The sequence below is a fragment of the Parus major genome, chromosome 2 (assembly GCF_001522545.3).
Source record: "Parus major isolate Abel chromosome 2, Parus_major1.1, whole genome shotgun sequence".
Lineage (NCBI taxonomy): Eukaryota > Metazoa > Chordata > Aves > Passeriformes > Paridae > Parus > Parus major.
This window is the reverse complement of record NC_031769.1, coordinates 145,660,851-145,675,702: the sequence shown is the minus strand read 5'-3', so window position 1 is coordinate 145,675,702 and position 14,852 is coordinate 145,660,851. Positions and strand designations below refer to the sequence as shown.

The 14,852-nt window shown below is 41.5% G+C and overlaps 1 protein-coding gene across 1 annotated transcript in view; it reads left to right on the top strand.

The window, feature by feature from the left end:
• COL22A1 (collagen type XXII alpha 1 chain) overlaps positions 1–14,852 on the top strand; it is a 227,247-nt gene that overhangs the window by 188,630 nt on the left and 23,765 nt on the right. Inside the window, exons 44-54 of the mRNA XM_015620160.2 lie at positions 3,218–3,262; positions 3,690–3,737; positions 5,573–5,686; positions 5,880–5,933; positions 8,043–8,096; positions 8,925–8,978; positions 10,503–10,556; positions 11,864–11,917; positions 12,717–12,770; positions 13,841–13,894; positions 14,465–14,509. Coding sequence (XP_015475646.1) covers positions 3,218–3,262; positions 3,690–3,737; positions 5,573–5,686; positions 5,880–5,933; positions 8,043–8,096; positions 8,925–8,978; positions 10,503–10,556; positions 11,864–11,917; positions 12,717–12,770; positions 13,841–13,894; positions 14,465–14,509 — 630 coding nt within the window. The remainder of the gene's footprint in view (positions 1–3,217; positions 3,263–3,689; positions 3,738–5,572; positions 5,687–5,879; positions 5,934–8,042; positions 8,097–8,924; positions 8,979–10,502; positions 10,557–11,863; positions 11,918–12,716; positions 12,771–13,840; positions 13,895–14,464; positions 14,510–14,852) is intronic.

Genomic DNA, 14,852 nt, shown 5'->3' with positions numbered 1-14,852 from the left:
CAAGGCAATCTGATACCATGTGGGCATGATAGCTGTGCTTAATGCTTTCCAAGGATTTCCATTTTATTCGCTCTCTTCTTGCATGTCTCTTCACATAACTAAGAAGTCTTTTCCTATATTATTTTTTAAAAAGATCTTTAAATACTCAATTACACTGCTAGTTCCATGTTCATATTTCAGATCCCAAAGCAGAAGGCTGTCAGTGAGCCCTATGGCATATATTTATAGCTGTGCTACTAGTCAGCATGAAAGGCATTTCTGAACTGTGTTTTCTGTGTTGCTTTCTGATCCAGGATTATTCTCATGGCTCAAGTTTTTGCTTTGCATCACACTTCGTAAAGCAAGTTCTGTGTGAGTCTTCCTGAACAAAGTAGGTCTGGGAATACAAGATCTGTGTAATTGTTAGTTAGCCATCCCTCTTCCCACTTGCAGAAGTGGCTGAGAAGCACAGTGGAGAGGATGCAAAAGCATCTGCCAAAAGCATGACCTGACAGTTAGCATCTGTGAAAGGGAAGGGGCTTTGGGAACAATGCACAGTCCTCTGTATTCACCTTGAAATTCTGTGGAAGAAGGAGAGCTAGAAATGACTAAAATATTTACTAATCTTTACTCAATTCCCCAGAAGGACATCTGAGGAGAATTCTGAGCTAAACATCTTCTGCAGACATTATCTTCTCTTTGTTCTCACCTGCAGAAGGTTTAGTTCCTCAGGAAACAAGAGTTCATCCATGAACTTCAGTACTACTTCAGCTCCACTTCAGCTGCACTTCAGTTTGTATTTAATTTTCATCTCTTAGAAAGTCAAGGTAATTGAAGGGTTGTTGCTCACCCAGAAGCATTTAACGTGGACATAGAAAAAGATAATCAATATATTTTCCCATTTTTTTCTCTCCTCTAGCAAGACATACCAGGATTTAAGTACTAATTGAGACTCAAGGATGAAATCCAAGTTTTTCCTATAGCTATAATTGTGGTATGTCATAACACCCAGTGTTCTCCAGTCATTAATGCCCATGTCCCCATCTGGTTGTCTGTGTAAATAATACAATGAATTGATTGGCAAATCAGACTAGCCTGAGACAAGGTGCAGAAAGAACGCCCAGTACCCTTCCTGGATAAGTATTTGACCAAATTTTAAAGGGACTTTCCATTTGGAAATATTAGATAATCTCAAAGAGTAGCTCCTACTGAGCCTAGACTGATTGAAAGCCACTGCTTGTACCTTGATCAACATCCAGATGTTGATGCAGCCCAAAAAGCCAATCAAGTCCTGGGCTGTATCAAAACCAGCGTGTCCAGGAGGTCAAGGGAGGGGATTCTGCCCCTCTACTCTGCTCTGGTGAGACCCCACCTGCAGTGCTGTGTCCAGCTCGGGGGTCCCACAGCACAGGAAGGACATGGAGCTGTTGGAGCAAGTCTAGAGGAGGCAGCAAGGCAACTGAAGGAATAGAGCAATTCTCTTACAAGGAAAGGTAGAGAGAATTGGGATTGCTCAGCCTGGAAAAGTGAAGGGTTCAGGGTGACCTATTTGTGGTCTTCCAGTACCTGAAGGGAGCCTTGAAGAAAGATGGAGAGGGACTTTTGACAAGATGTGAGAAGTGTATATACATAGATAACCAAGACAGCCAAAATCCAGAGCTGAAGTGTAAAGAGCAGATTTATTCCATTACCACACTGGCAGAATGGGGACACATGCACTGCTAAGCTTATTCCATCTTAGCAGAGGCAAAAAGTGCTCAGGGTAACCTCCAAGCTTCTCCCAGCAGGGAGGCCCCAGCCTATGAGGAACACCTTTTAAGTTTTTTACAGCAGTCTGTTATCTTCTACAAAACCTCCACTTCTCAGGACAGACAGAAAACAACCCAAGGAAAACACAGCACGTGAAATTTTCCACACTGAATATTCTTAGCATCCTCCAGCTGCAAGGTTGTCTTGAGTGAAAACAACTCTATTTTTTCCTCCCCATCAAATCTTCCACTTTCAACCTTTTCCTTGCCACACAAGGGGTGTGACAATAAAAGGGGTAATGGTTTCAAATTGGAAGAGAGTAGATTTAAATTAGATAGATGGAAGAAGTTCTTTATTGTGAGGTTGCTGAAACACTGGCACAGGTTTCCCAGAGAAGCTGTGGATGCTCCATACCTGGAAGTGTTCAAGGCCAGGTTGGATGGGGCTCTGAGTAACCTGGTCTGGTGGAAGGTGTTCCTGCCCAGGGCAGGGGGTTGAATTTAGATGCTATTGAAGGTCCCTCCCAACCCATTCCATGATTCTGTGAACATCCTGGGTGGCAAATCTGGAACCATCCCAGTGAAAACCCCATGTGGAACTTCTGCAGAATCAACAAAGCTGAACACAAATAAGATGCTTTCAGATGGTCAGTAGAAACTGTTCCTTTAGAAACAAAAGTGATCAGGAAGAGCAGCTTTTGTATGTGGTAAATTTTGTATGCTCTTTAAGGTAATCATAATCTAGTATGCACTTGCTTGAGTGATGACACAGTGATGGACCAGGTGGATACAGGAATTCAGCAGAAAATGGTTTGGGGAAATGTCACCAAGTATCTTAAAACACTCACTGCAAGGATCCTCACAATGCAGATTTTTGTTATCATCTGAGCAGTGGCAAACTGTCTTGTTCAAAAGATTTGGTTTACCCAGAGAGCATTACTTTATGCAAAGATTTTACAAAAGTTTTTAGACATGGTTTTTGTTTTGTTTTTATCAAATTCCTCATTAATGACATGTAGGAGATGCCCACTTAGGGGTAGAGGTTGTCCCTTTTCCTAATCCTGCCCTTCTGGACATAAAATTCTCACAATGGTGGTAACTTCTATGCCTTTGCCTCAGGATAACTGATACCACTACACCTCAACAAAAAACAACCAATCAACCAACCTGATTTTGATTGTTTCAGATGCCTTCAGAGATTTAAATCTTCATCCTTCACACTAGTAAAGGTCATAGTGTTTCCTATGACCAGAAAACAAACTAAAGCAATTCCAGTGTCTGTGTGACTCAAATGAATTTAGCAAGGGCTTGAGAGCATGTTCAAGTTGCAGATATTTGTAGGACTTTTCTGTTTGTCACATGCAAGAGGCAGTGCTGCTCAGCAGCAGAAAGTAAAATGTTTGCTAGTTCAGATCAGTCAGCAGAGTGCAGGAGCAACCAGGAGATTATTGTATAATAATTTCACTTTTTTTTTTTTTCTTGATCTGTAGGGTGTGCCTGGAAATCCAGGGGAAAGAGGACCTCCTGGAAAACCTGTATGTAACTTCAATTCTGTATTACATCTTCCTTATAACTCAATTTCCACCTGTACACCTCACCTCAAAAGTGCACTTAGGTGCTTTTCCACTGTTACTTTTCCCAGTAGAGCAGTAGGAAAAAGACTAAAACCCACTAAAGGTTTAGTGAAGGCTTTGGAATGGTATGAAAATAACTGGATATTCTGTATTTAAATAAAAACCAGAAAGCACGTCCTTAGTGCCACTGTGCAGTACCTTCAGCAAAAACTCATCTCAGGTGTGATGAAGAGCATTGGTAAGGTAGGGTGGGAAGTACAAGTTTGGCCCAGTGAGTCTAGACAAGACAAGGGAAACCAGTGAGAATCCATGATCATGTTCAGGAAAAAATTCTCATGTCTTGATGCTTCTTACAATTTCCTGAAATAATGAATTTCTCATTCCACAGGGTTCCCCACCCTTGCTGACTCCAGAGGACATAAATCTCCTAGTGAAGGTAATCAGCCTTTAATGAAGGTGGGAGTTTATCTCTCAGTTTGATTCAGACCTGACTAATGCTCTGTGATGGGAAAGTGTCTGAACTACAAGTGCAAAAGCTGTCTTTAAACACTCTTTCAAAGCTCAAGACTTGCAGGTCTCCTACTTGCACTGGTATTGGGACACGACCTGACAGTGGAGATCAAAATCCCTTCCCCAGCAGTGAAATGACCTACAAAGTTCTTTATAGCAACTCTGAGACTTTCTCAGCTCTTTCTGAGGCATGCATTCCCAAGCAGAAATAAACACTATCAAGTTGCATTATCTAAACCAGAAAGTGGAAACCATTTTAATAAAATTCTGGATTTTTTCACATACACCTTCAACAGTGACTGGAGTCATTTTGGGTAACTGTGGGTACAAATTTAGTTTGCATTGTGAATTTAAAAGGATGCAGGTAATTAACCCCAGAAGTACCTGTGTTTCAAAAGTGATAATCTGTCTGCCTTTACTCTCCATGTAGAGAATTCTCTGAAAAATTAGTCAGTCTTTGATAGGTGTTGACTGAAAAATCTTTATAGATTTATGTGGGCTGAGTTGTGAGTTTTTAAGCTGTCTTAAACCTGGCAAGAAATCTTTTCTTATTGATTAAAAGAAACTAAAAAAATTACCTTCTTTTACCAACCACATTAACCAAAGGACCCTTTTAAGATTGCTGCTGTGAAATTACTTTTTAGTGAAGAGCTGTCTTTGTTTTGTGGATCCCAATATTGTTTTGGAGGTTTCAGTATAAAATATTGTTTGGGATTTTTGATCTGGAAAAGAGCAAGAGACTCATTCTTGGGTACAGGATGTCACTTTGATGTTCTTTCATTTTCTTCCTTTGCTTATATTATGGTCAAACACATTTGTGCATGTTTTCTGCTTGATATTTTGTCACTCCATGCTTCTTGGTACAAAAAGCAGCACCTTGAAATCCCAGATGAAATTAGAGCTCTGCTGTTCTGGGTGTTTCTCAAGCACTTACATTCTAAGTAGATAAATGTGGATGTAGGCAATGAGACCCAGAAAGACAATTTACCCCCCAGTTTTGCAACAGATCATTGACAGCTGGGTGTTGTAGCAGGGGCTCCTGACTCTCAACCTGATGATCTGTTTTATATTATGTTCTTGTAGGCAGGATTCCCTCCCCTTCCACTGAAGGGAGTCTGCCTTTGAAATGGAAATGTCATAGATGGATTAAATTTCCTCAGGATAGCTGGAATGTAAAGACTGCTGAGACAATGCTTCAAAGAGGTTTGGAAGGAGGAAGGTAGTGATTCTCCCTGATAAAATTTGGCCAGGACACTGTGGCATTCACTTGGTCTTCATAAACTCCATTGGATGAGTTGTCCTTATCCAAGCTGAATAATTTCCCCTGCAGAACCCTTTCTGAGGTTGTGTTGCACCTGATTTTTCCCTAGAAACCCACCCTCTAAGCTGTAACACAGATCTTTCAGACTGGAGCAGAAGACACAGGCTTCTTGTGGTCTTGTAGATTCAAACCAATGTTTTTATTGATAGTCTTGCTAGTCTCCCTGACCTCCCCATTAAGAAGAGCTTTTTCTTGCTTTCCTGATCCTGGATGACCAGTTATGATGCAGAACTGAAAGTTCTCATGGGAGCACATGTGAGCTCAGCTGCTGACCCTCACTCTGCTTCATGCTAAGGCAAATTCACCCCAATCTTGAGATAGAACAGAAAAGGTTTAGGAATTATATCAGCACCACAGTGCTGCATTCATGGTGGGTGTCCATAGGGTCTGCTAGGTGCCTGCAGCCTCTTGCTGATGTGTTTTTCCATGTTCTCTCCCAGGATGTGTGCAGTGAGTGCCCTCCTGGCCCACCAGGACTGCCAGGCATCCCAGGTTTCAAAGGGGATAAAGGTCTCCGAGGACCACCAGGTAGAGATGGCCAGGATGGGAAAATGGTAAGAGAGCTGAGGGAGTGACCATGCCTTGATCTGCTGTGACCTTGTTTTTCTATTAACATGGTTGATGGTTTCTTATAAGTTGTTTTATTTATGATTATTATTTTTTATCAACAACCTGCTAATTTTTTTTAGAGACCTGTGGAGTCCATGAACTAAACTAGTGTTTACCTCTACCTCTTGTGCCTTGCAGGGGATTGCTGGTCCCAGGGGTCCTCCAGGCCCACCTGGGCTCGATGGCCCAAAGGTTGGTTGGTTTTCTTCAGCTGTCTAATGAAAACTTATTTGTGACTAATTAGTCACCCTAATTATTTTGGGAACAGGTTATCCAAAGGAGTTTTGAATGTCCCATCTCTGGAGATGTTAAAGGCTAAGTTGGATGGTGTTTTAAACAACTTGGTTTAGTGGAAGGTGTCCTTGCCCATGGTATGAGGGATTGTCTCACTTTAATAGTGTCTTCTACCATCCCTTTGCTCACACACAGACAGGTAGACACATCTAAAGGGCCTGATTCTTGATGTTGAATTTCATTGCATTGTTGGATATTGTTGAAAATTTAGTTTCAACTCAAATTAGGTGAGAAAGAAATTAAAGCCTCAGCAGCAGCCACCATGCCTGTTCCTCTCCTTTTTGAATCTTATGTGCTGGAATCACTTAAATTAAGGCTGCAGTGGGCTGCTGGGCTCCAAACACACCATCTGTTCTGGTGGTCTTACCCAAAAACCCCAAATATTTCCAGAAACATGTTACAGGAAAAACTAGTGGTTTTTGCTATATGCTCCTGCTTCATGGTTTAGGACATAGGGCAACATAAATCTTCCCTTGTTTGAAGTTTTCCAATAATGTCACATTTCAAGCATTTTCCATAAAGAACGCTGTCAGCAGTCTGCTCATGGTGCCAGTGCCTGGCCACAAGTAAAACCTTTACAACTGCCTAATGTGAAATAAATCAAAACAAATCAATGGAGGGAAAGATAAGGTGATTTAATGATTGGCCACAGTTTCCTCCAGACACCCATTCACTACTGACTTACTGTCTAAAATAGCTCCTGCTATTTTAACATCTTTGTATTTACACTTGTTAGAGCGCAGTACAAGCTAATAGAGTTTCATTAATTAATTTCATATCTTGCAATTAAAAGTGCGGTGGGGACAGCAGCACAATCTCAAAAGTAAACACAGAGTTGATCAAAATGAAAGTATACTCCAGGATAAAATTTACAAGAGAATTAGTAACCCATAAGGCAATAACTGGCAGAAATGCCAAGCAATCTGAGACATACCACATCTGCTGGTTCTTACATGTCATGAGAAAGCAGACATTTTGGCAGCAAGAATGGATAGATAGGTGAAATAACAAGATAAATTTCAAACTGTATATGTGCATATAGTCAAATCAAGTAACTGATAAGTAGTCTAACTTTAATTCAATAAAAAGGGTTCACAAATGAAAAAATAAAAAGTATTGTAAGACCACTGGGAAGGAGCAAACACTGTCTTGTGACTCTTTTATACATATCTTAGGAGGATCCTTGCAGTGGAAGACCCAAATTGCTCTGCACTTTTGACTCTGTGATGTATTGTCCTTACCAGCATTATCCAAGCTATTAGGTCCTGCTCTGAAAGAAGAGCAGTAGAACTGTAGATCTTTACTCATGAGCAGCTTCATTCCTTCTGGTCATACAAATTAAAACTCTTTTATTAATAAATAGCAACTGTTTTTCTCCCCCTTGTCTCCTAGCTGTCATGTAGTAAAGCACTGCATTATTTCCATGGCCAGCAGTTCATTATTGCTGTGTGCACTGTTCACACCTCGTTCACCATTCCCTCAGTGATCCTCACTGTCTTGTCTTGCTGTGAGCACTGATAATGCACACATGCACATTTGAGTTAGCTGTGTCTGTCCTGTGTCTCTAGAACAGAGAGAGAAAGCAGGGGAGCTCATTCTCAGTATGAATTTTCTGGCTGCACATTAGAAATGCTGATTTTATTGCTGTTGTCCCTGAAGGGTGTGGGTGCCTTTGTTGGGCCAGGTGATTCTTTATGAAGATGTGATTTAGTGAAGTGCTAACAACCCACCTAGTCTTTACAGATGTGTAATTGCTCTTTATCCCTAGGACAAGAAAACATTAAAACCAGCTATGCTGGGTCTGCTCAAAGGCCACTTTCCACATATATTTCTGGCTCCAGTACTGGTTGTGGAAGTCTAGAGAAGAATTTAAGAGGAGGGCAAAGAGGGTTCAGTCCTGACTTTTGAATTTTATTCTTGTATGTCCAAGTGCTTTATGAGAGAGGTCAAAAAGCTGTCACAACACTGAATCTCATTGACTTTCAATGGCTCTTTTTTTATTACCAGGGTGCTAAAGGAGACCGTGGTATGACTGGGGAAGTAGGAGAAAAAGGTGAACAGGTAAAAACAGAGTGTGCTTTCCAGCAGTGCTGTCACTGTGATTGTTCTTTCATCAGTAACTCCTACGATGCCTGTACAAGAGCAGCCTTCTCAGAGGCAGAGCAGGAAGATGGGAGCTCTTCATCACTGACAAACCACAAATGGGCTCTGCCAAAGAGTGGAACCATAGCAGTCCTCCACAGACTTCCATCTTCATCTCCAATAAAAACCTGACAGTACCATCTGTTTTCTCACCTCTGGACTGAATGCCTTAAATTTTCTACATTACCTTACCCTTACTCATTTCCTTGGATAATCCCCAGATGATTTCCAGTTCAGGTGTCTTTGGGTTGAAAAAGCCAGTGTGTCTGTTTGTCTTAGATGATGAATGTAAGGAGGACCTCTTTTAAGGAGGGACTGAGATGCCACAGGAAAGATGAGAATGGTTTAAATTAGAGTAAACTTTCATAGTTAATTTTGCCAAGGGCTGAGTCACTGGTTTAGGGTGCAAATCAGCACCTCTTCAATGACATTTTTAGGATATTTTAGACAGGCTTGATTTCCCAACTGACCTCCTGTCTTGTGTAATTCCACAATATCTGCTCTCATCTTCCATTAGCATAGACTAAAATAGGTGTGGGAAGAATTACACCTGAAAATTAACTATGTTATTTCTGAAATGCGTGCTTTGAAAACCAAGGTTTCACTTTAAAAAGCCATAGATCTTTATTCCCTTACAACCAGCTCTCTGTGAATTGACTCATTTTAGTGTTACCTCACAATAATCACTTAACTTTTATACAAATATGTGACTAATGCATAAAGAAAGTCTCTGTTTTCATTCTGCAGGGCCACCCTGGGATGCCTGGTTTCTCGGGGGCTCCTGGAAACCCTGGTCCACCTGTAAGTTCCTCTGTTACAAAGATGGTCCTTGTTGTTTCTTGCTGATAAAGGGTATTGCAAGCTCCATGTGGTGGAAAGAACCATTCCCATCTGTCTGTGCACTGAGTTTGCATTTTCCAGTGGGTTCCTAATGATCCCCTGAGTGTGATGGAGTTGCCCACTCATGGTAATTGCTATTTAATACATTGGCCACTTTCCACTGATTGCTTCAACTCATTCTATAAATTGTTGCTAAGCTTCAGTTGCTCTCTTTATACAACACAAAGATGATGATGAAAACTCTTCCACAGGGACTATTTAGTACATGTTTAGGTGCCTTCCTGTATGTGGAATAAGTTGTTAGTCTAGAACTAGCAGATCTAAGAGCGTTTTAGTTTTCAATTTTACATAGTGCTATGAGACTGGATTTTCTCCAATTTTCATGTAGTGTGTTACTTTTGATTTAAAAGGCATTATACATATCTGTCTCCATCACAGTCCTCCTCATTCTTAGTTATGCTCTCTCCATGAAAAAAATTATGCTTCTTTGTATTTAAAAAGGGGTGATAGTGAAGAATCAGGGCTGAAATCACTTGGCTCTCCTGCTGGTGGTATCTCTGCTTTACTCCCTTTGAGTCTGGGGATTTTTTTCTGAGTCAGGGACTTTTCCCTCCAAACCACCTTTCATTGCCCAGAGTCATCACTGCTCATACTGCTGCTTACAGTGCAGTTTGGCTCTGCTGTGCTGTGGTTGTGCCACCCTCATCTGTTCTTGGGACCAGCACACCCTGAATTCACACTGCACTGACTAAATGACAGGACATACCAGAAAAGGGGGTTAGATTAAAATTCCATATTCAGATGGTAGCACTACCTAAAGGATGCTGGATACTTTGCTGCAGGGACAACACATGGACTTGCTTTGTGGGTCATTTGAGCTCCCATGAGCATTATTTTAGAAGTTAATAACAGGCACATTTGCTGTGTCTCTATTAACCTAATACTGCTACAACTACAGAGCTGTACCAGTGGGATTAAAACATTTAAAATTGTCCTATGAGACCTCCTGAACAGACTCACAGCCAAAGGAAAAGTGCAAAGTAAAACTGAGCCTGTCAAAACAGAGCAAAATGTGATGTCCCCTAGATAATTTTGTTCTTCAGCTTTTGCTGACTTTTCCCTCCGTCCACGTTGACTCATGGCTCCAGGAGTTTGCCTGCCACAGAGTGTGCTACAGAATTTCTGTTCTCCCATAATTGCTGTTCTTCAGAGTTATTTTTGTCATGATTGGCTTTTTCCTATTTGTCCCCTGTTTTCAGAAGGAAGAGCCAAGACCAAACTCAAATATCTGATTATTTCTGGCTTTGCAGGCTGATTGAGTGCAGAGGTTGTCACTGCTTTTCATTGATGAATGAAGAAATTGAATGAATGTTGAGCTGAGTGATTAAAGAAAGCTCCAGAGTTGCCAGCTATTTTAGGGAATGTGTTGACAAACATATAAAATGCATTAATCATTCATGTTGTTTCTGCTTTATTTTTTTTTAGGGGTCAGATGGGGCACCAGGACCAATAGGACCAGCAGGAAACCCGGGAGACGTGGTAAGCTCTAAGCTCTGTGCTCAACCACTGCCTTCACCTAGGTTTAGGTCTGTGAAGCAAAGCTGAGCTGGCATCCATGTAAGATCCTTTGAAAGCTCCCCAAAATATTCAGCCTGCAAGTAGAACCTTCACAAATAACCACAGATTACTGTTCTAGCATTTTTTTATTCACCAAATGAAATTCCAAGTTAGCCAGAGGACAGTCCAGCCCATGGGACCTCTGTGGAAGTTTTTGTACCTCTTGTCTGTCTGTCCTTGCTAATAATATCTCTAAGCCTCCAGAACAAGACTTCTAAATCTGTTAGGATGCTTCATAACCTAAGGCTAGTATCTGAACCCTGTGTGGGGATTATCAAAATATAACCAGCAACCTATTGAAGAACATCACAGCACATCCCTGCTGAGATGTGGAGCCTGGCACTCTTTCCTGGCACCACCAAAAATGCCAGTACACGTATAACCTCCTGGAAGCCCATGAAGAATTTTGGCACTGCTGTTTGATTTGAAGGGTTTTCGGATGCTGCTTTGGGGTAATGCATCAGAAAACCTTGGGAGACACAGGTAATCTCAGTGATGATAGCTTCAGTTTGAAAAGTTGGACATGAACCTTCCCTGAAGAATAGCCCCTGTTGAGTTGGAAGAGTTTAAAACTGTGTAATTCCATGATGAATTTCTAGAGCAAGGTTTCCTAAGGGACAAGGTGTCTTCTGCAAAGCCATTTCACAACCTGAACTTCATTGTAAGTAAACAGTGATGGTCTTTCTGATGGCAGATTATGAAATCAGTGAGCATTGTCAGAGAGGCCAGAGAGAAGATGATCAGGCTGGCTGAAATTCCATTTCAAATTGATGATAAGGTTGTGGCATTGTGAAAGACTTGGGATGATATTGTCCAGTCCTGTGGGTTAAGGGGATTTTTAGGGATGGTCAGCAAGGTACTTCTTGGAACTACTCATTTAAAACATATACAATATACATCTGCTTCCTGGCAGGACACCTCATCCAGAAGGTTAAGGATGAAATATTAAATATAATTAACCTTCTGGAAAAAAATGACCAGTGATTTCAGTGTTTTCTTTATTTTTAAGAACTCATACACAATACTGATTTTTTTTAATGTGAAAAGAGAGCCATCCATTCCAAACTAGAAGGAGTTCAAGGAAACCTCACAGACTGTGTGACATGGCCTACAAGACCACCTTCTCCCAGTTGTCCCATGGCAGACTCTAGATGTAATAAATCTTCTTCTGACAGAAGCCTCTGAGGAGGTTGCCTGACCCTCAGTGTTTGTTCTTTCTTTCTTTCCAGGGCAAAGATGGTCCCCCAGGTCCACAGGGCCCACCAGGGCTGCCTGGACTTCCAGTGAGTGTGACTAAGCTCCTTCTAGTTCAGTACATTAAATTATTCATGCACATGCACACATAGGTATGTAAAACAAAGAGGTGACACTTCTGAGGTGCTTTGAGAGCCATGCATGGTCTGCAGCAGTTCTGTCATGCTGATGCAATGTCCTTGTTCCAGGACAGTGTGGATGCTGTATTTGATCACTTTAAAGCAAAGTGTTAATAACAATGTGAATCAGGACTGTTCCTTGTGAGTCTTCTCATTGGAAGAAATACTCTTCTACAGAGCACAAAGATCAACTTATAACTCCAGTGTAAGGGATTCAAGGATTCAGAGGGGACATTGAATTTATCTGAATTCACAGTCAAAATGATTCCTTTGCACTGACTCACGTTCAAGTGCACCTTGGCTATAGATCCCTCTCTTCTGGAAAATGTAACAGTACAAGATTTTGGGAATTTTTTTTAATCTGTCATAAATATAGAACCAAAGATAATTCAACTGTAAAGTAGCCTGCCTGAATTAAGATAATTGCATTACAAGGATTTATAACAGCTGTTTTTAAAATTCTGATTTAAGATTGTTGGAGTACTTGCCTTGCTGGAAAGGGAAATACTGCCATATTGGAAAAGGAAAGAGGTCATGCTGTTAGAGGGGTGTGGCAGGGAGAGGTTTATGACTGAGCTATAGAAGTAGGGAAGGTTTTGGAGATTTAGGTAAACATAAACATGTCATGATGAGCAGAGTTTTCACACTGACAAAACTCCCACCAATCTTCCTTATTGATTCCTTTTTTTTTTTGCATTTCATTTAACAGGGCATTGCTGGGAATGATGGCAAAGATGGCAAACCAGGATCTCTGGGGGAGCCGGTAATGTAATTTATAATTGTTTTGCTCAGGCAATCAGAAGCTACATCCAGTTGTTGTTTTTGGAGCTGCCTGTCTATGGACTCCTTAGGGGGAACAAGGAGCCTGTTTGCACATCTGTTCTTAACACCAGAATGACTGTATTGTCTTGAGCGATTTATAGGCATGACACATGAGCAATCTTGAAAAGAAACTGGGTTCTTTTACTTTTACAACTACCATAAATACACTAAAACTTAGTGACTCCACTTTTACAGCTGTCTTAAACACTGCAGAGAAAGAAGGTTGTCTTGTAACATTAAACCTAGTGATCCATCCTTTTGATAGAAGTTTATGGGGCATAAAAAAGTTTAGGGAAGGAGGAGTCTTTAAAGCTTTTTTTCTGGATTGCTCTGAGATAGTTCTGTTGCCCAGAATTAGAGGGTTTATATTTGATTTTCTCTATTTAGTCTATACTTGCATTTGCTGAGGGGAAAAAAGCTGAGCCACAAAGTTGTCAGCTAAAAGGCAATGTCAGTAAATTTGGCAGTGAATGTTATTTCTTGAAACTCTGTGTTTCATGTGTTACATGAAGAATGTGCTTCAAATATCAGGCATTGCCAGCCTCTTTCTGTGACTTCTCAAATGGGACTTAGTGGTTCTGGGAACAGCCAAGTTCCCAGGCATTAGGACAACTGCTAAGTGGAGGAGTGCTTGTCACAGCAGCTGCAGATAGTTTGTGTTTGCACCAAACCACCCCATTTCTATGTGCAGATGCTGATTTTTTGTGTGCTGATTAGGTAGTGGTGCAGCTCTGTGCATCACCCCTCTGGCACTACAACACTGCAAACATGAACCAGTCCAGAGCTGTACAATGCCCCAGGACCTCAGAGTGCAGGTGACAGTGCAGGTCGAGCTGTGTTTGGGAATGTCTGTCACTGCTGTCCTCTTTGCAAACTCAGACCCTGCTGGACAAACCCTGGAGATCCCAGTTCTCAGTGATGTTATGGCTAAGGGAGAGGAGTGGGAAGTTTTCAACAGCAGCAAGATGGACCTGGGGCTGTCTCTAACATGAGCATTATTGTTTCCCACAGGGAAAGCCTGGAGAACAAGGGCTCCCAGGCCGGGAGGGTGCCAGAGGATTGCCGGTGGGTGCTGCTCTGAAGGGTTCCACTCACTCAACCCCCTGTACTGTAGTAAGGGAGCATTTCTTGGGCAAATGAGGTTCTTTACTGATGCAAACATCTAACCAGATGTAGCATTGTGACTAAACAAAATACATGAATAAGCAACAAAAATAGAACACAGACATTTCTGAATCCTTCACACATGGAGAAGAGTAAATCCCTTCCCTAGAAATGAAAGCCTGCAACCTCCTGACGTCTCTCCACCAGATGTCACAGCTATAGTCCTTGTGTTCTCTGTCCTCTGAAAGAGTGGGGACAGCAAAATTTAGGGTTAAATAACATATTGGCTGGTCACACCATGGATATAAAGACCACAGCATTGGTTTTACAGCTTAAGGAGCTATGGAAAGTTCTTCCTGTGATGTGGCCCTGCCTGATTACTCCCTGGGATACAGCTGCTCCATGCTGACCAGTCCTTAGTAACTTTTGGCAAAACTGGAAAGGTTATTAAATAAACATTCAAGCCACAGTTTTCTTAGTGTTTCCTTCATCAGGGTGATGGATAATGATTGATTTCATTCCCGTGTGTAGGGCTTCAAAGGACAGAGAGGAGATACAGGTCCCCCAGGTCCCCGGGTAAGTAACAGGCACCACATGCACAATCCTTTGGATAAAGACTGTGGGAAATGAAGTTGCCCTTTCTGAGGCAGAAGGTAAAAATGATGACTGTGTTTCATGTGGCTTTGCAACTATGATTCCATGGGCCACATCTATGGCACAAAAATGACAGCAGCTGTCTTCGTTCCCTCTTCTGAACTTCTAATTCTGGGGAAGGCAGCTGGTAGAACTTAATGCTTTGATGCTCCCTTTGAGATAGTCCTTTGTGAAGAAGTCTCAAGGATGCCTCCATACCACATCCTTCTGCTAAAATGCTGGCAAAGTGTGGAACCCTACTGTACTTGTTGAACAAGTACTAGCT